The 19738-nt window shown below is 43.9% G+C and overlaps 1 protein-coding gene across 1 annotated transcript in view; it reads left to right on the forward strand.

Moving 5' to 3' along the window:
* The first annotated feature begins 11242 nt into the window (after nt 1–11242).
* tmem45a (transmembrane protein 45a) overlaps nt 11243–19738 on the forward strand; it is a 35971-nt gene continuing 27475 nt past the window's right edge. The window contains exon 1 of the mRNA XM_086007015.1: nt 11243–11452. Within this exon, the coding sequence (XP_085863141.1) occupies nt 11263–11452 (190 nt within the window). The 5' untranslated portion in view covers nt 11243–11262. The remainder of the gene's footprint in view (nt 11453–19738) is intronic.

Here is a 19738-nt window from a genome sequence, read left to right on the forward strand (position 1 = left end):
ACCCCCCCGCCTGGTTCCCGACACCTAGCCATTTTAATCCAGGTGTGTCTGATGGTCCCGAATCAGTCCCGCCTGCAACAGGCGGAACTGGTCTTTAGGGCCCTTAAACAGCACTGATTGGCCTTTATAATCCCATTTTAACAGGCCCTTGCCTGTTTAACCCTTTTCCCATGTAAAACATGCCTGGTGGGGATCACGCCTGTGAAACCTGGCGTGAGTACTATTGGCTTGCTGACTATCAGCTACAGGTCAACCATTGGAAGAGGAGATTTGATCAGCCATCATTTGCAGGTGGCAGGTCTTTGTTGTTTCAGGCCTGGGGCAACTTTTACCAGGCTTAACCACACCTGTGGAAGGTTGGAGCCTCACACACTTCTCCAGTGTGACCTCCTGCGAAACCCCTCTCGCCAGCCTCACTCAGCGCTTCCTTAACTGAGGAATCTACCAGAAGCATGGGAGGCCTTTTTTCCTTCCCCTCTTGGCATTAGAGGACCTCCAGCCCCATTCGCGAAATGACACACGCCACAACTGCAGAAGTTGCCATCAGAATTTTTATGCAAAACAAACAACTGATGGCATTTTTACAGAAATACACAACATTTCACCCAAGTGACTACCCTTGTGACTATTTGTGCTTTATTTTCCTCTTACGCGTGCTCCTACGTAGTGGTTCCCCTGTGGCTTCAGCAGATGTGGAGGCCCCTTGCTCACTTTCCTGCTGCTTCTGTCTCGACACCTTTGGTGGGCGTCCTCTGGGGTGGCGAGCCTGTGAGGGCTCGCCAGCAGTCTGCTGCTCCTGCGGCTGTGCAGGGGTTGAGACCTCTATCTCAGTTGGGTGTGGACTCCGGCGGGGCTCTGACCGAGGGCTCTGCAGTGGCATGGAAGTGTGAGCGCTTGGAGAGGAGCCCCCACTTCCTTGAGGTCTGCCACCAACCTCCCTTTCATGGGTCAGGTTCCCTTCAATGCCTGCAAGTGGCTTGAGAGCACCTTGCTGCACATCAGGGGGGCCATGGGGACCCGTATCTGCAATGGCAGTCCTACTCAGAAGGACTTCCATGAAGGTCTGGTTTCTCTGTTCAATAGATGCCCATCGCTCCTCAAGAGATGTCATTCTATTCTGAACACTCACCATGTTTTCCATACCCTGGCGACTAACCTCCTCCATGGCCGTAGCCCTCCTCTCCTCTACCATAGCCAGCCTTACCATGGAGGCAGCAAACATTTCCACGTAGGTAGCCATCCTTTCCATGTTGATGCGTTCATGCGCCAATGACTCCACAAAGGCTCTGCTCATGTTCGCTATGGACTCCTCCATTCGCTCCACACTCGCAGTGACCCTAGAGACAAAACCTGCCAGAGACTCCTGCATCTGTGCCTGGAGTTCCATCACCTCTGATCTTACGGGTGGACCCAGAGGCAGAGGGTCGACATGCAGCTGAGCCGAGCTGGCAGAGTCCTGCGCCCTCCGACGAGGACTCTCCACTGCTGTCCCTGCCTCCACAATCTGCTGATGCTCACTTGTGAGCTGTGATACACCAGGTGACAACTCTATTCTATGTCCCGAAGGTCCCACCGAGGTGTGAGTGTCTGCGCTGGTGCTGGGTGCGCTTATTTCTGCTGACGCTGCGCCCTCAGAGGTTGCAGATTCCTCTGAGGAGTCTGGCATCTCAGGCTCTTCCTCCTGCACACTGGGGACAGGGGCTCTCGATGGTCCTGTAGGGGAGTCAAGGAAAAAGTTAGAGATGTGATGCCAAGGTTACATGCACATTGCATATGATCATAAGTCCATATGATGTAGCTTCAGAATCATTATCAGCGACTCATGCAATGCCAATGAGGCAGATGGAAAACTATTCTGTCACCAGCTTGCGGGGATGCACCTGTCTCTCCTTCCCCAACTTCCGCACCTATGATAGCCCCGACAATCTCCAGGATGCCTTCCTCCCAGGGGTTGAGTTGGGCTAATGAGGGCGGCCCTCCTCCTGTCCTGGCTCGCTCTCTCCTGTTGTGAGCTCTCTTTTCCTGCAATGAGGGAGACAAGTGGAGGTTGAGTGAGAATGAAGGAGTGAGTGCAGAGATTGCATAGCATAGATACTTAGAAGGAGACAAAGCTGGAGTGAGGTTGCAATACCAAGGGCCCTCCCTGTGTGTTGTCATTTGTGTTCAAAGCATCAGAGTGAGAGGGAGTGTGAGGGCTGCATGGTGGAATAGTTCTGTGAATGTGAGCATAGAGAGAGAGGGAATGGGTAAGGGTGCATGGATGTGAGTGTCAAGTGGGATGTGGAGGAAGAGATTGCTAAAGCTGAGTGCTGGTGAGGAAAGGCAATGGGGATCAGATTGAGGGTGATGGAAACTTCATACAGTACTTACTTTTCCAGTGCGATGAAGGTCATGGAATCTTTTCCTGCACTGCATCCAGGTGTGCCATGTGAGCCCCAAGGAGTTGACTTCACCAGCCACCTGTAGCCACACAGCCTTGGTCTGACTGGGAGGCCTCTTCCTCCCTGAAGAAGGGAACAGGACCTCCCTGTGGGCCCTAGTACCATCCAGCAATGCCTGGAGTGAAGCCTCATCAAATTTGGGGGCAGCTCTTGCCCTCCCGCTGGCCGTTGCTCCTGCAGGCTCCTGTGCCATCTCAATGGTGAAGTTTGGAAGCCTGCAGAAGAAGCAAGGCTTGCTGTGGACCTTAAAAGCAGCAGCAATGATGATGTCATATTCTGCAATTTTCTGACTGGAAATACTCAATTGCCAAGGCTTCCCACACGTTGGAAATCAATTGGCCAATTAAGTGAAAATTGCATCAATCTCACAGACCCATTTAGATTCATGTGGGAAACACCAAATTCGGGGAACCCGACAATTCCCCGCACCTGAGTTAAAATCTAGCCCATGGGGTTTGACATGAATCAACTGAGCGGCCTGCGGGTGGCGCTGTCCAGGGAGAGTATAAATACTCAGGCACGGGCCCAGCTTGCACAGGACATTCTTAACAGGAACTAGTGAAGGACACAACCAGACCTCCATGTTGTAAAACAGTTGATTAAAGCTTTGTTTAATGCTTAGACCAAGTGCCTAGTAGTTTTCTTACGTCAAGGTTGTTATTGTGATTCATAAATATTTAACACTTACTGTGCTCCTTCTCAGAGTTTTTTAACTGTTGTAAGTTCATCTTCATGCATTCATGCTGTTTTAATTTATTTAAAAATATATGTAATGTCGTGTATAGTGTGCACTATACAGAGCAGGCCTCTGCAACAGGATTTCCCACTTGTGATTTTAAAATCTAATTTCAGGCAAGTAGGTATCCAACCGTATCGAGGTGTTACTGAATTTTAAAATCTCTGGCTCTAGTTTGGCATCAAGGACACTTGGTTATTTCGGAGATGCCAATTTTATGGAGCCGATTCCTCACCGACCCATTGCTGATATCACAAGAGCAGGTCACCTGCAATGATCAGACCTGAAATTGAAATTCTCCGTGACATTGTGGAAAGGCAATTCCGAGTAAACAATCTTGACTACAAAGTAGGAACATTTTTAAAAGGCTTTCACTTTTTCAATATAATGCAGAATGGGCATATCATTGGCAAATGAAATTCAACACAGATAAATGTGAGGTATTACATTTTGGTACGAAAAATAGGGAGGTCACATATTACTTGGAAAATAAGAATCTAAATGGGGTAGAGGTGCAAAGGGATCTGGGAGTACAAATACACAAATCACTAAAAGTATCGACACAGGTTAAAAAGGCCATTAAAAAAAAGCTAACCAAGCACTAGGGTTTATTTCTAGAGGGATAGAATTAAAAAGTAGTTAAGTTGTGCTAAACTTGTATTGAACCTTGGTTAGACCACACTTGGAGTACTGTGTACAATTCTGGACACCATATTATACAAAGGAGATAGAGGCACTGGAGAGGGTGCAGAGATTTACAAGGATGATACTAGAAATGCGAGGGTACACCTATCAGGGAAGGATGGACAGGCTGGGTCTCTTTTCTCTTGAAAAAAGAAGGCTGAGGGGTGACCTAATACAGGTCTTTAAAATCATGAAAGGTTTTGATAAGAGTAGATACAGAGAGAGTGTTTCCACTTGTGGGGAAGAGCAAAACTAAAGGCCATCAATATAAGATAGTCACCAAGAAATCAAATAGGGAATCAGAAGGAACTTCTTTACCCAGAGAGTGGTGAGAATGTGGAACTCGCTACCACAGGGAGTGGTTGAGGCGAATAGTATCGATGCATTTAAGGGGAGGCTGGATAAGCATAAGAGGGAAAAAGGAATAAAGGGCTATGCTGATAGAGTTCGATGAGGAAAGATGGGAGGAGGCTCGAGTGGAGCATAAACGGCGGCATGGACTGGTTGGGCTGAATTACCTGTTTCTGTGCCGTATATCCTATGTAATCCTATGTGCATCCAGCTGACATATATGGTGGCATCAGTAATCCTTTTGGTGGGATGTAGTTATACACCTAGCAATATCGTCTGTGTTATACAGCCATATACTGAGCAATATCAGTAAGCCTTACACTATGAAACAGCTTTACACACATCTATACTAGTTACCTTTCAGTGAGATTTGACTATATACCTGGCTATTTCAGTAACTCCTTTACTATTAATGCAGCTACACACCTCTACGCACTGTGCAGAATCCACAGGGTTTTACAATAGAAACATGTCAGAGCAGTTTGGGATAAATTAAGGAGATAGATAGGGCTGTGTCCTTTTACTTCACCTCTTTGATACACAGAAGGTGGGATGAGAAGATGAAAAATTAGTGCTGGATTTGTAGTAGGAACCCTTGGTACACAGGTATCTGTTGGACAGGAATATGGCAGGTATTTAAAAACCTCTAGTCAAGAAGGAAAGAAATTGAAATTAAAATTGAATGCTAAGACGATTAAGATAATGTTTCGACCCGAAACGTTGACTCTGTTTCTCTCGCCACGGATGTTGCCTGGCCTGCTGAGTTTTTCCAGCGTTTTCTGTTGTTATTTCGGATTTCCAGCATCCGCAGTATTTTGCTATCTGATTAAGATAATAATCAGTCTCTTCAGTCTTAGGCAGTCCCTCAGAACCGAGGATGACTTGCTTCCACATTAAAAATGAGTTTTCAGGTGACTGATGAGTCCAATGCGGGACCTACAGTCTCTGTCACAGGTGGGGCAGACGGTGGTTGAAGGGCCGGGTGGGTGGGGTGCTTGGGTTGACTTACGCTCCTTGCACTTGGCTTCCGCTTGCTCCCGGCGAAGAGACTCGAGGTGTTCGGCGCCTTCCCGGATGCTTCTCCTCCACTTTGTGTGGTCTTGGGCCAGGGATTCCCAGGTGTCAGTGGGGATGTTGCACTTTTTCAAGGAGGCTTTGAGGGTATCCTTGAAGCGTTTCCTCTGCCCACCTGGGGCTCTCTTGCCGTGCCGGTGCTCCGAGTAGAGCACTTGTTTTGGGAGTCTCGTATCGGGCATGATGTGACCCGTCCATCGGAGCTGATCGAGCATGGTTATACTGTCCTCCCTACGTGTATGTGTCTGTACGCAGTTAGACAGACAGCCAAACTCCTTTCAATAATGACATGGGGGTCAGGATGTGGCGTCCAAGCTCCGGTGTTTAATAATGCCACACTTGCATGAGGTCAATGAAACAATACAAATCAGTTGCATAAAGTTGGAATAAAACTGAGAAAGACAAAAGAAAGAAATGCACCTTGTTACATACATGAGATATAACTAACATCTAAACATGAATATGTAATGAAACCATTCAACTCATAGGCAATGCTTTCGAAGGCGTAACAATGTAGGATTACAGCGGATTAACTTGCAGCACGCTCCATGCTGACTTGACCTCTTTGTTTGCTATCACTATACTACTTCCTGTTGAGTGACCCTACTGGCCATTTCCATTTACTGCCACTTACTGGCGGCAACAAAACGAAACTCCTGCAATTATAAGGCAGAACAGTGGTCAAAGCTCCCCCCCCCCCCCCCACCTCCCAGTCTCCTCTCGTCTGCTGTTTAAGTTCCCCTGGCTCTAATAGTAGGTGTATTTTATCCCTAACTGCAAGTTCGAGCTGCAAGGTTAAAGTTACCCTGAGCCCACTGCCCATCTCCCGACCATGCCTATTCTTTCTTCTCAGTGAGCCCTGGCTCTTCACTTAAACTTAGCTCCCAAATTCCCAGACCTCTAAGGTAATAATAGTAGGCAGACAGCACACCAAGACAGATCAGAGTAAAACAAGCAAGTAGATTTACACGCCTGGGACTAGACAAAATGGTGAATCAAAGAAAAACATAAGATTTATCTTGTAAACCATAAAACAAAAATCTGGGATGTGAAGAGTTTGAACTGACAGTTATTTAGAAGGACTATAATGCAACAATCCCATTTAGCACTGATAATGAAGGTGTTGGTTGTATCTGGAGGTGCAGCAAGAGGGAGGAATATAGAGAATTGACTTTGCAAATTAAAGAACATAGACGCAACAGAATTCAGGTGTTTGAAGTGTGGATTTAAGAGTAGATTTCCCAATCAGTTACACCCAATAATTAGGAGTAAAGTGTGTGCAACCAATCGGTAAAATGGAGGACATCCACTGTGGTGAATTCCTGCCCATTTAGTGCCCTGTCCAATTTTGCAGTTGGGTTATATACAGGCACCAGAAGTGCCACCAGTTTGTAGGTTGTTATATTAAAATTAAGCCCCATGACATCATTCTGATGTCCGTGCAATTTCCTGGCACTTATCCCGGTATAATGCTCAGTCATCTGCCCAACCATATAACATGGGTGTTCAGGGCTGCTAGGGACTGCACTGTTTGCGGAACCGTATATAAAGAGCCCAGTCGTAAGCTTTGTAGCAGAATGTTGAGACTATTTATGGACCTTTGCTCTTGTTTCTTTCCTGTCTTTCGGAGACTTTATGCCAAGTGCTTTGCCATTGCAATTTTTTTGGTACCTCCCAGTAATGGTTTTCCCTGCGGATATTCCCTGTATATTCTTTGGAAGAAAAAGAGGAGGAACAGTGGAGGGAAGTCAGGCTGCACAGATGCAGACGGCACCCACGTGCTGATGCCCTCCCAGCCACATTTACAGGCAGAGGCACAGCTACCTGGCAATAGCCATGTGGAACTGACTCAACAAGGCTGTGGGTCAGTAGGGATCCAGATCTAGCGTGGTGCCATCTGCTGCAAGGATACCTGCATCTTAAATGCACAATAGAACTGGCACTGCCTGTAGCAGTTATGGTGAGCTATGCCCTCAAATTATCTTCCTCTGTGTCTTTCCCGGCATACTGCTAGGCTATCCAATGGGGAGTATACCCTGCAGTGTCAGACAGGGCCACCCTACTTACTAGCACCTCCTCCACTTGGCCAGCTATTCAACGTGGGATTTGAACATTGCACTGCTCCATCACTTGACCACAGACACTGTTTCCTGCCCCCACTGGGTCTTGACAGCCATTTTTGAAATGCAAAAAGCCCTTGTAACGGCTGATATTATACATTAAAATTCTTACCTGCTTGTGTTAAAAAATCTACCAATATTTTTGTCCCTATGTGTGGTCAGCTATTCCCGGGACACCTCAAAGTCAGGACCCGTGAATTTAGCAATGCATCGGCAGATGAGATGCAGGCAGTCCCTCTGCTAAATTGGTGTGCATTGCGTCTATTTTACAACCGAGAAACGGGCACAATGCAATAAGAACATAAATGATTGAAGACAAACCAATGTAATGGGGAGAGATGGGTAGGGAAAAAGATGTTCCTCAAATTCAGCTGTACGATACTAAGCATCAGAAAATTCCAGAACAATAATGGCCGATTACGCTGTGAATAGCAAGTTAGACTTGCACTTGCCCATAGACTTTCTGTGGGTTTTTGCATGGCAAGTTGTTGTCAGCCAAATACCCAAAGAGCGCAGCGCCCTCTGCAGGGCATCTGGGGCCTGTGTGAACAGGGCAATCAACTATGTATCTCCTTAACCAATCAGATTGAACAATCGCTAATGAGCAGTGCAGCCTGAACCAGGAAGTGTAAGTTCGAATAGTGAAATCAATGTCAAATCAGGTGCTAAAAGTGAAATAAAGTGATGGAAAGAAAGATTGGATTAAGAGAAAGAGACATAAAAGAGGCAGAAAGAAAAAGTTTAAAAAAAATTGCTTACATTTAAAAAACATCTCCAACGATAATTAAAAGCTGAAGGAATGAGACTTCACACTTGTAAAAGTTAACTTTCAGTGCCAGAGAGATTTTTCGGCAAAAATTAAGACTTACTCAGTGTCAGCCATGGCTCAGTTGGGAGCACCCTTGCCTCTGACTTAGAAGGTTGTGGGTTCAAGTCCCACTCCAGAGACTTGAGCACAGAAATCTAGGCTGACACTCCAGTGCAGTACTGAGGGAGTGCTGCACTGTCGGAGGTGCCGTCTTTCGGATGAGATGTTAAATCAAGGCTCAGGTGGACGTAAAGGATCCCGTGGCACTATTTCGAAGAAGAGCACTGTTAGCCTCATCGTTACTTTCACAGCAAAATCCGGCCCAGCATTTGTTAGTTTTAATTAATTGAAAACTTGCACACATTTGGAAATCAGCAAAGGGCCTTTGATAGTCAAAAATTGCACAGATGAAATGAAATGCAATCTGTTTTGTTGTGCAACTTCAGTGAACCCTTAAGGATGCTTGTTGTTTCAGATGACTCTTCAGCTTTCACTATTACTTATGATCAAATACAGGAATGCTTTACGAGTCAGCAACAGGTGTATGGTGTAGTGGATGTGCTGTTTTTGATCTCATGAGCTTTTCTGTTCCATTCAATGTGTCAGTTTTTCCAAACACCGTGTAGTGCTCTGATAATAACTAATTACACTGAAGAATACACTGGGAAGCATAAGTGTCCAGCTGTCGATATTTAGAACAAGGATCTAATTATCTCAGATAACATGCAGTACCACGAGCAGAGCATGTTTATTTATTTGCTGTGTTGGGATTTAGGGTATTTGGTTATTCTAATTACTGTCCTGTTTGTTCTTCGTATCCCTCCAAGGCACACATTTTGTATTTTATTTTCATTAAAAAATTCCAGTGCTCCCATATTTACAGGGCTCTACCCTCCCAACCAACAAGCCTTTGCTCTGCCATGTTTGAAATTGTGAGTAAGAGTCACAAAGGTCTACTTAAGAATCAGATTTTAAAAAGATAATCACAGCCTTTTTAAAATGATTCTATGTGCATGCTGCCAGTGTAGGATTCAACCATACTGCAAAGCCCAGGTTGTTTGCTACCAAGCCAGGATACTGGAACAGAGAAAAGAGTGACAGAGACCCCTAAAAACCAAAGATTTAGGGATAGAAACAGACAAAAAGAAAGAAGTGAAGAGGGCCAGAGCTTGAGAAAAAAATGGTAGGAAGATTTGCCCTTTTGCTGACTATAGACTCTGTAGTGTTGGTAAAGGTCATGAAGACATCTGTAACCCTAGCCAAAGAGGGCATGTGATGGTTAGCGGTAACACCAGAAAATTTAAAAGGGAGTAGAAAATTATAAATGCTATAATATTTACTTGGGTCAAAATATCTTAGCAGTTCCATCAATTCCATGTTTCGTTCTTACTGTGCTCTGTTTATAGAGGAAAACCACCAATGGAATATAAGGAAAAAAGGAGGATAAAGTATACAGTAGAGAGACTGGGACCATTGTGCAATCTCTCAAAATCACTTCTTGTTGCTAAAAAAAATAAGGGTGTTCCATTTTTGTATTTATATTTTATTTCCCTTTTAGGGTGTTCCATTTTTGTATTTATATTTTATTTCCCTTTTAAAAATGTTAATATTCCTCCTTGCCTTCATGCCAATCACTATCCCCAGCTTCCAAGACTGCCATTGCAACTATTTAGCTACAACAAGCACAAGCCCTTTACGTGAAATACACTTTCAATGTTTTTCCTTCTCCATCAGGGAGTGTATAGCCTTCACTCAACACCAGCCCCCGACGGCTGAAATTGGGAAGCTGCCGTACAGGGAATTATGGGCCGAGCACTGCTATATAAGCAACAACTTCCATTGCATAACAAAGTGGCCCCAGATGTTTCAAAGCTGGGTGGGTCAGACCTGAGTAGAAACAGAGGGAAATAAGAGGAGGTGGCCAAAGGTGTTGTCAAATTGGTAGGTTTTAAGGAGGCTTTTGAATGTAGGGAAAGATGTAGCAAGGCGGAAGGATTTAGAGAGAGAATTCCATACTAGGAGGCAAAAATTGATGCCGGCTCCATCATCAGTGGTCAATTGGAAGGAGAGGGAAAGAATGGTAGGCCGCAACTGGAAGAGAGTGTGAGAGGGAGATAGGGCCGGAGGAGGTTCCAGAGTTAGGGTGGCACAAGCTCATGGAGGGGTTTGAGGATAAGGACAAGTATTTTGATTGAGATGTGCTGAGGAGTAGGGAGTCAGTGGAGATTGGCAAGAACAGAGATGTTGGGTGAGCAGGCCTTTGTGCAGAATAGATTGTGGGTGGCAGAGTTCAGGGTGAGTTGGAGTTTATGTAGAATGCAGTTTAGGAGACCAGCAAGGAAGGCGTTGGAACAATGGAGTCTAGCAATGACGAGGGGCTATCTCGTTATCCCCCGCATCCCCTGCTATCAATTTCTGTGGCATTGGGGGTGTGGTATGGTCAGAGACTGAACATAGTCCTGCTGTACTGCTGGAATACCATATAAAAGGGTCAATATTATATGTAACCAAAAGCAAAATATTGCGGATGCTAGAAATCTAAAATAAAAACAGAAAATGCTGGAAATACTCAGCCGGTCAGGCAGCATCTGTGAAGAGAGAAACAGAGTTAACGTTACACAGGTCGACCTAAAACGTTAACTTTGTTTCTCTCGCCACAGATGCTGCCTGACCGGCTGAGTATTTCCAGCATTTTCTGTTTTTGTATGCAAGTCAATCTGGCTACACTGCAACTATCAAAGAGGAATATAGATTTAAATGGAAGTCGAAAATGTTTAAGCTGTCAGTTAACTACACGGACAGCTGTAAAGGTAAACAAATACAAGCTTTACTATATCTCATATATAAAAAGAATTAGAGGCTGATTTAAAAAAATGTATTTAAAGTAGTTTACTTTTAATAGTTTTAAGTCTATTTAATAGCTGAGAGCCATCTACAGTCACTTGGGGGAATTGTATGTGTGGGAATGGGTTTGTGTTCTTTAAGCATTTCTTTCATTGGTTGGGCTTCCTTGTTTTTTTTTACAGAAACTTAGCATAACTGAAAACCATGGGTAATTTCAAAGGACATGCACTCCCTGGAAGCTTTTTCCTCCTATTTGGCCTGTGGTGGTCAGTGAAATATCCTATGCGGTACCTCTGCAGAAAGAATAAGAGTGTTTGTTATCTAGTATCAATCTCAGGTCATCGGCGATTAGACATCATCGAGGGAATTGTGAAAGCTAGCTTTGCACTGATAGGTAAGTCAAAAAAATCTAATTGTGCTGGTTTCAGGCTTATCCATTTCTGTCTAAGCTCAATACATACAGTGAGATACCTTTTTCTTCTGTTTTGAGAACTGATGTAAGTAACACATTCCTCATGGGTAGAAGTGTACCACCGGTACTTGTAGATGATCGTGATGTTACTGTACATTATGCACATGCCTTTTCATAATCCCCTGTGGAGCATACTTTAGGATAAGGACGTATGCATAACCAAAGGGGAAAAAGAAATTGATAATGAATGTAAAGGAAGACTAAGGACTTCACATAGAATATACAGCACAGAAACAGGCCATTTGGCCCAACCAGTCCGTGCCGGCGTTTATGCTCCACTCGAGCCTCCTCCCATGCTTCCTCATCTAATTATATCAGCATAACCCTCTATTCCCTTCTCCCTCATATGCTTACTTAGCTTCCCCTTAAATGTATGTATACTATTCACCTCAGCCACTCCCTGTGGTAGCGAGTTCCACATTCTCACCACCCTCTGGGTAAAGAAGTTTTTTCTGAATTCTCTATTTGATTTCTTGGTGACTATCTTATATTGATGGCCTCTAGTTTTGCTCTTTCCCACTAGTGGAAACACTCTCTCTGTGTCTACTCTATCAAAACTTCTCATAATTTTAAAGACCTCTATTAGGTCAGCCTTCTCTTTTCCCAGCCTGTTCATCTTTCCTGATAGTTCTGATATCATCCTTGTAAATCTTTTTTGCACCCTCTCGAGTGCTTCTGTATCCTTTTTATAATATGGCGACCAGAACTGTACACAGCATTCCAAGTGTGGACTTAACTCAGTTTGGCAATAGAACTACGCCTACTCAATGTGATTTGCCAAAAAAAATCACTTAGGTAGGTAGACTGCATGTAGATGTATGGCTCCTGTTTGTTTACAATATTATTTATCTTGTTGAATGGCTTTCTTTTAAGAATGATGTCTCCTAAAAAAAAAATCACTCCAGTCTTTAGAACCTTTGCTGTTCTTGGTACCTGATATTCTTTTAGAAACTATACTGCAAGGGGCTCTCCCTATGGCTCAGTGGGAGGATACACTATGTTCTGTGGTACTGGGATCTTCTAGACTCATTGCCTGTCTCTGCTGTGAGCCAGGTTGGCAGGTAGATTCTATTATTTGACTCAGTGTGCCTGGGCTTGAAAGTGGATAAAACAAGCAGGATGATTTCCATTGACCTCTGGTAGGAAGTGTGCTTATTTGGACATCAGGTAAAGGCTGACCTGGATTCAGCTGTGTCGGCTCCTCGTTGGACAAGGACTCCCTGTGCCTGTGGAACTGTAACCCAGCGTAACTCATTGCCTTCAGGAGAAAAAAGGCAAGGCAAGAAGATTGGGGAGGGTGACATGTAAGAAAAAAAAAGGATTAAACAAAAACAACACTCGAGATCATTCTGCTGCAGCAGGGTTTTTTTGCATATGGCAACGTGGAAGAGGCAGTTTTCTGGTTGTTCAGGGAATTGAGCGTGCCAGAGAAACTCTCAGGATTGAATACCGTAATAACACTAATTTAAGAGGAAATTAAATCTAAAAAGATGGGCAACGTGGCATTTTTCTACAGTTCTGTGGTATTAATGGTGGTATGGTTTCAGCACTTCTGAGAAGAAATAAAACCAGAATCTTGCAGAACTATATTTCAGTAGTGACTATATTTCAAAATACAGTACTTCAGTGGCTGTGAAGCACTTAGGGACGTCCTGAGGTCATGAAAGCTGCTATATAAATGAAAGTTCTTTCTTTCTTTACACCAGGCTGTACCCACTGAACCCTCATGGGAGTTCGAATGCACTTAATGTTTTTTCAATATTTTTTAATTGTATTAGACAACAATAACTTAAGTATCGTTTGACTCTTAACACCTTTTTAGGCAGTCCCTCGGGAACCGAGGATGACTTGCTTCCGCACTAAAAATGAGTTCTCAGGTGACTGATGAGTCCAATGCGGGACCTACAGTCTCTGTCACAGGTGGGGCAGACGGTGGTTGAAGGGGCGGGTGGGTGGGGTGCTTGGGTTGACGTGCGCTCCTTCCTCTGTTTGCGCTTGGCTTCCGCTTGCTCCCGGCGAAGAGACTCGAGGTGTTCGGCGCCTTCCCGGATGCTTCTCCTCCACTTTGTGTGGTCTTGGGCCAGGGATTCCCAGGTGTCGGTGGGGATGTTGTACTTTTTCAAGGAGGCTTTGAGGGAGTCCTTGAAGCGTTTCCTCTGCACACCTGGGGCTCTCTTGCCCTGTCGGAGCTCCGAGTAGAGCGTTTGTTTTGGGAGTCTCATATTGGGCATGCGGACGATGTGGCCCGTCCATCGGAGCTGATCGAGCATGGTCAGAGCTTCAATGCTGGGGATGTTGGCCTGAGCGAGAACATTGATGTTGGTGCGCCCATCCTGCCAATGGATTTGCAGGATCTTGCGGAGGCAGCGTTGATGCTTTGAGGTGCCTGCTGTACATGGTCCATGTCTCTGAAGCATACAGGAGGGCGGGTATCATTACTGCTCTGTAGACCATTTGAAGCTTCACAGCAGGCGGGAGGTTTATTAATGGATCATCTTGATTCATGTATAGTTGCTGTGCTTCCCAAAGAATGCACCTTGCAAACAGAGTTGTGTAAATAAGACAGATTTTCCATATATATGCAGCTCTAGTAGAATTCCAATGTGCTTTTTCTACCGATTGAATTCATAACTGGAAACTGACCAGTGCTAGTAAAAGCTCCTACCCAAGCAATCAAACAAGGGATTGTATCTCTTTTGACAATGGAGAAATACTGTGATATGTGGAAATGCGCACAATCTTTTGGGTGTAGTTACATATCACTAAAAGAATGAGAATCCAACTTTGAATTTATGATAGACAAAATGAAGTTTCAAATCATAATTTGGCTTCAGAGGGAGGCCGAAATCAGCCAAAGATTCCCGGCACGTGGAGGTCCTGCCAACCTTAACGGTAGGGTCTCGTTAACATATTGTAGGGCTGTGTCCTGCCCGGCACCTCTAATCATCTACTGGGAAACCCACAGCTCGGGCCTCCCCCTCACTTACTATTAAATATAAGTTGCGGCACCGATAGTGTCATCAGGCCACGACTTTGGTATGTTAATTAGGCCCCCCACCTGCCTTTTGCAGGAACCTCATCCATTGCCTGATTCCTGTACTTTAAAGTGTAAAGGGGCGGGAATGGGATTAGGTTGAGATTAGGTTCTGACGAAGGGTCATCGACCTGAAACGTTAACTCTGTTTCTCTCTCCACAGATGCTGCCTGACCTGCTGAGTATTTCCAGCATTTTCTGTTTTTATTTCAGATTTCCAGCATCCGCAGTATTTTGCTTTTGTGTAGATTGGGGTCGGGTTGTCTGACCCCTAATATTATAACCACCCACCCGATCCTCTCCCGCCCGTCGGTGGAGGGGGGTTAAAATCAAGACCATAGGGTCTAGATTTCAGCTGGATACCTTGTAGAATAAAACAAGTATTTTATCATATGAATAACTGAGATAATATTTTGAGGTAGGAAGAAGAAAGTAACTTTCAAGTTGAGCAATATAGTGTTACAAATATTTTATGTCTGTCAGGCCCTGTATCTGCTATTATCAGTAATTTATGGAATATATTTAACTTTAATGTCAGTTATGTGACATTGTTCCCGTAAATTTGCTGCATTACAACTGCTGTCATGGTAAATGTTAGAAACTGTAGTTCTGGTCTCTAACTGTCTGGAACAATGTCATTAGTAGATCCACAATCTGAGAATATTAGTTAACTTGCGTATTTCAGTTTGCAGCACGATTATCTTTAGTGTGCTTCTGGTGCTTTTAAACGGTGATATTTATTTTCAATTTTTTTTAACCACTGTTTCCCCTTAGGTGTTTTTTTGGATGGCAACTGCAGTGAAGCGAACTTTTTTTTAAACAAAGGACTTGTCAGCTGCGTTTGGAAAGGGACGGGCAGAACTTTGCACATTCGTAACTGAGTAAAACAGTCACTTTGCACCTCGTCTTTACACTTGAATATAACAATCAGGAATATGGTTAGAAAATAAAAACGCTGGAAATCTGAAGTAAAAACAAAAATTGCTGGAAATATACTGCAGGTCAGAGAGCATCTGTAAAGAGAAAGGACCGTTTAATGTTTAGAGTGTACCGACCAAATCGTTAACTTGTCTTTTCTCTTTACAGATGCTGACTAACCTACTGTGTCTTTCCAGCATTTTCTGTTTTATATACATTTGAAAAATTCCATCTTTGTATTTTTTTGTAATTTCCTCATTGTAATTATAGGTAAGATTTATTTTTATCACAGCCACCCATGCAATCGCAGGAAGCTAATCTTGCTTAGCTTCTAATGTTCACCTGTTGCCATAGTGTAGTCTCTCGATTATAGCAATTAAAGTTGTCATTTACTGCTGGTGACCTAAATTGGCTACAGCATGTTCAATCTGCCAATCAGAGCAGGGCAGCTGGTAATATGATTATAAAATGACTTAAGGCAAGATGATGGAAGTGATCAGAGAGATGAGCATTTATTACTGGAGACCTGAAATAAAAGAAAAAGCTGGAAATGCACAGTATGTTGATCAGAATCTGAAAGATACGGTAAATGGTTTTTGTGTGATTCTTCTCAGACGCTTCTAGCGAAGGGTCCCTCTTGAAGCATTAACTTACCTTACTCTTCGGAATGCTGACCGACCGACCTGCTGTGCATTTCCAGCATTTTCTGTTTTCACTTAAGATGAATGTGATTATCTCGGTGATCACACTGGTTCAGTTCATGGCTCAGGTGTTACAGCTCGACGCAAATGCTGTGTTTTTCAAATACGGCAGTAATTAACCAGGGATTTACAGGAGACATTTATAAAAGTCTCAAAGACATTAAATATATATTATACCACATATAATGACAGCGGCCTAGAAAATCCAGGGCGCCAGTTGCATTACAAAGGCAGGACGTGAGCCCACTGATGCCTTCCAGCACTGACCCCGATGTCGAACCAACTAATTTTAAATATCAGTTGGCATTACTGAAGCACAGTTCCCATGTAACATTAGAGAACTTCACTGGGACGGGGTGGGGCTGGAAACTTGAGGAGCAGCCTTTAAAATGCAGCAGTTATTGAAAGAGACAGGGTGAGCCGCAGGTAAATACTGAAACCTCTACCAGAGTGCAGTGAATGGCAGTTTGTGTTCATAGATGTATCGCCAGAGATTGTCCACGATTTTATAAGAATGGTTGCAACTGGCGGAACAGGCAGAGGGACTCGGAGAAGGAAGCAGTCCTCGTCAAGGAGGCAGAAAAGAAGAGCACAAAACTTCAAAGAGCCTGAGATTAAGACCCTCCTAGATGAAATTCAGCAAAAGAGAGAAGGACCACTAGATATACATGGGCAGGAACCTTAAAAAAGTGTCGGGCGAGCTAAAAGATCAGGCACATACAGACATTGAAGTTAGTTTTTAAGTATGCGCAGCAACTGCCTGGTGTGACTCTGAATTCTAAAGACATAATTTTTGGTAACATCAAGGAAGATTTTTCCTCATTACAGGATTCAGTGGAGTATGTGGCAACTTCATTGGAATCTCTGACAGTCCCTATCTCAGAGGTGGCCCAGGACCTGTCAGTGTCTCCTCCTCTGCGGAAGCACAGATTGTAGCTCTGGAGCCAGTTTGGGGTAGGTTAGACAGAACACTGTGTTCTGGCTTTCTGATACTTGGTGATTTCAGGATTTGATAGCAACTGTTAGACATCCCGCTAATCAGTGGACAAACAGGTCCTGGGCCCAGTAGAATGGTGACTGCTGGAGTAGACCTGTATAAGGCTGCTGTTTATCAGGATGGTTGGATGTGCGAGGCATCCAAACTATTCTCTCAAAGCTGCACATGAGAGGTACATATGAAGCAAGACCAGGGTGTCCAGACAGACTTTCAAAAGATGCGGGTAATAGCCAGAACCAAGGTGTCATGACAGGAGGGCCACCTCAGTCCCATGTGCCTTTTGTGCCTTAAGAGCAACCAACCACTTCTTGTAATACACCTAGAAGAAGCAAGGAGAATAGGTTAAAGAAAAGCACACTTCAACACCCAGCAGAAGCGCGATGTGAAGAAGGAACAGGATATCTAGTCTTCACGTAAAAGATTGTTGTAATAAAAGCGAACGCGCATTTACTTCATGCTTATTTTTTCATGGAACCTACAGAAGTAACTTTTTATCTTTACCGTCTGACACTAATCTGGCGAAGTGGATCAATAGAATGAAAATTGGGCGGGTTCTAAACAGGCGGAAAATGTACTTTGCCAGATTACTGCCCAGGCGGTGAAGACAAAAATTTATCTCATAATATCTTGCTGGGTTTGGTAGGGGCAAAGAAAAGCAGTGAGGTTGCATTGATCTGAAGGTGAGGAAAATGGAGTAAAGGCAGTGGTGACAATGAAAGAGAATTAAAAAGATGAGAAAAAGATTTGAAACATATAAGATTCTGAGGGGGACTGACAGGGTAGATGCTGAGAGGTTGTTTTCCTTGGCTGGAGAGTCTAGAACTAGGGGGCATAGTCTCAGGGTAAGTGGCTGGTCTTTTAAAACTGAGATGAGGAGGAATTTCTTCACTCAGAGGGTTGTGAATCTTTGGAATTCTCTGCCCCAAAGTGCTGTGGATGCTCAGTCATTGAGTATATTCAAGGCTGAGATCGATAGATTTTTGGACTCCAGAGGAATCAAGGGATATGGGGATAGTGCAGGAAAGTGGAGTTAATGGCAGAGCAGGCTCGAGGGGCCGTATAATCTACTCCTGCTCCTAATTCTTATGTTCTTATTCATTATTTGCGATCGGAATTACGACCAGTTTCTAACCCTACAATCATTTACTGATTGTTCTTTTGTGCACGTTAAATGTCAGTGGTTATTCGTGCTGAATGAAATGTTACTTTTTGGGAAGCACTTTAAAGATAGTCACGGCTTAACAAAGACAAACATTGTCACGAAATACAGAAATTCATCACAGAGCAATTAGCATTCTGTTCTCGTGTGGTGTGAATTAAAGATATTAAACTAGTTTTAGGTGACAGGTGCATTGTTGTCATGGGACCTCTATGCTGTTAAATTGTATCAACTCGTGACCATTTTCCCCACTCGCATGTAATTGCTGCGCACTGATCAACTGGGCCACTTCTGGGGCATGAAAGTGGTTGGAAGGCTTAATTTTTGTGTTTTAAAATTCGACAGAACATTTCAGGCTTCTGTATTGTGTCACCATATCTATAAAGGCCTATAAATATATCAGCATGTGGTGTTCGGCCGCTACAGGAGCTGGTTTCTAGGGCACTGACTTGGTAACTGTCAACACAACACCATGAAATAAAGGTGAGCATGGAGTGAATGTGAGAGAGGCAGCAAGGGGTATCAAAATTGGTATCCTTTAACTATTCTTGTATTTTTTTTCATAAAAGTGCTGTAACGCGCAAGCAAAGACACTCAACTACACCTTTTTTTTAAGGTAAATGCAATAACATTTGCAGACTGTGGGAAAATGTCATGTGCTCAAACGTCACATTGATCAAACCTCCGGGAATATATTCAACCTGAGTTGGCAATGTTGCCCTGCATTCTAGTGGTCAAGTCATGGAAGATGCAGTCAGCTTACTTACCCTATCACGTGGTAGAATGGGGCACTGTCGGGTATGATCAATATCCATGCACAACATTCACAGCTTTGTTGATTGTGATTTGGTAGATCAGCCTACTGGGATATTTGCATCTCATGGCTCCTTATCAAATATTCCCTTTGTAATATGCAGCCCACCGTGAGTTCTCTGGTAACTTACTACAAGATACTACATAATTATTGATTTTACCACATCAGGAATATTGTACTATGTTAATTGCAGTTACATTAATGCGACTAATCAGACCCACACTTGGTATTGGTTTTAACAGTGTAATTAAACAACTGCCAAATGCTGAAGCTCTGCAGAGCAAGAGTAATGTAGGAACCTGAAAATGTTGGCCCGGAGGTGAGCGGTAACTTGGGCGCAATTTCACCTCAGTCAGACCGGTGCATTTTCGGGTGTAATTTCCCGATTGCGCCCTTGGAGGAAACTCTGTATAACCTAACAATTTACAGACTTGCTTCTGTTTGAGGATACAAGATAGGATTTGGAACACTATAAATAAATTTTAGTTAATGTTGCCTGGCCTGTCTGCATCAGGCTGAGAGGCTGATATTCACTCTGGGTGCAGTGGTGCAAGGGCCTACTCCTCTTTGGGTGCCTGCCCTGCA

Source organism: Somniosus microcephalus, chromosome 14, assembly GCF_052327205.1.
Source record: "Somniosus microcephalus isolate GS21.2 chromosome 14, FLI_Smic_1.0, whole genome shotgun sequence".
NCBI lineage: Eukaryota > Metazoa > Chordata > Chondrichthyes > Squaliformes > Somniosidae > Somniosus > Somniosus microcephalus.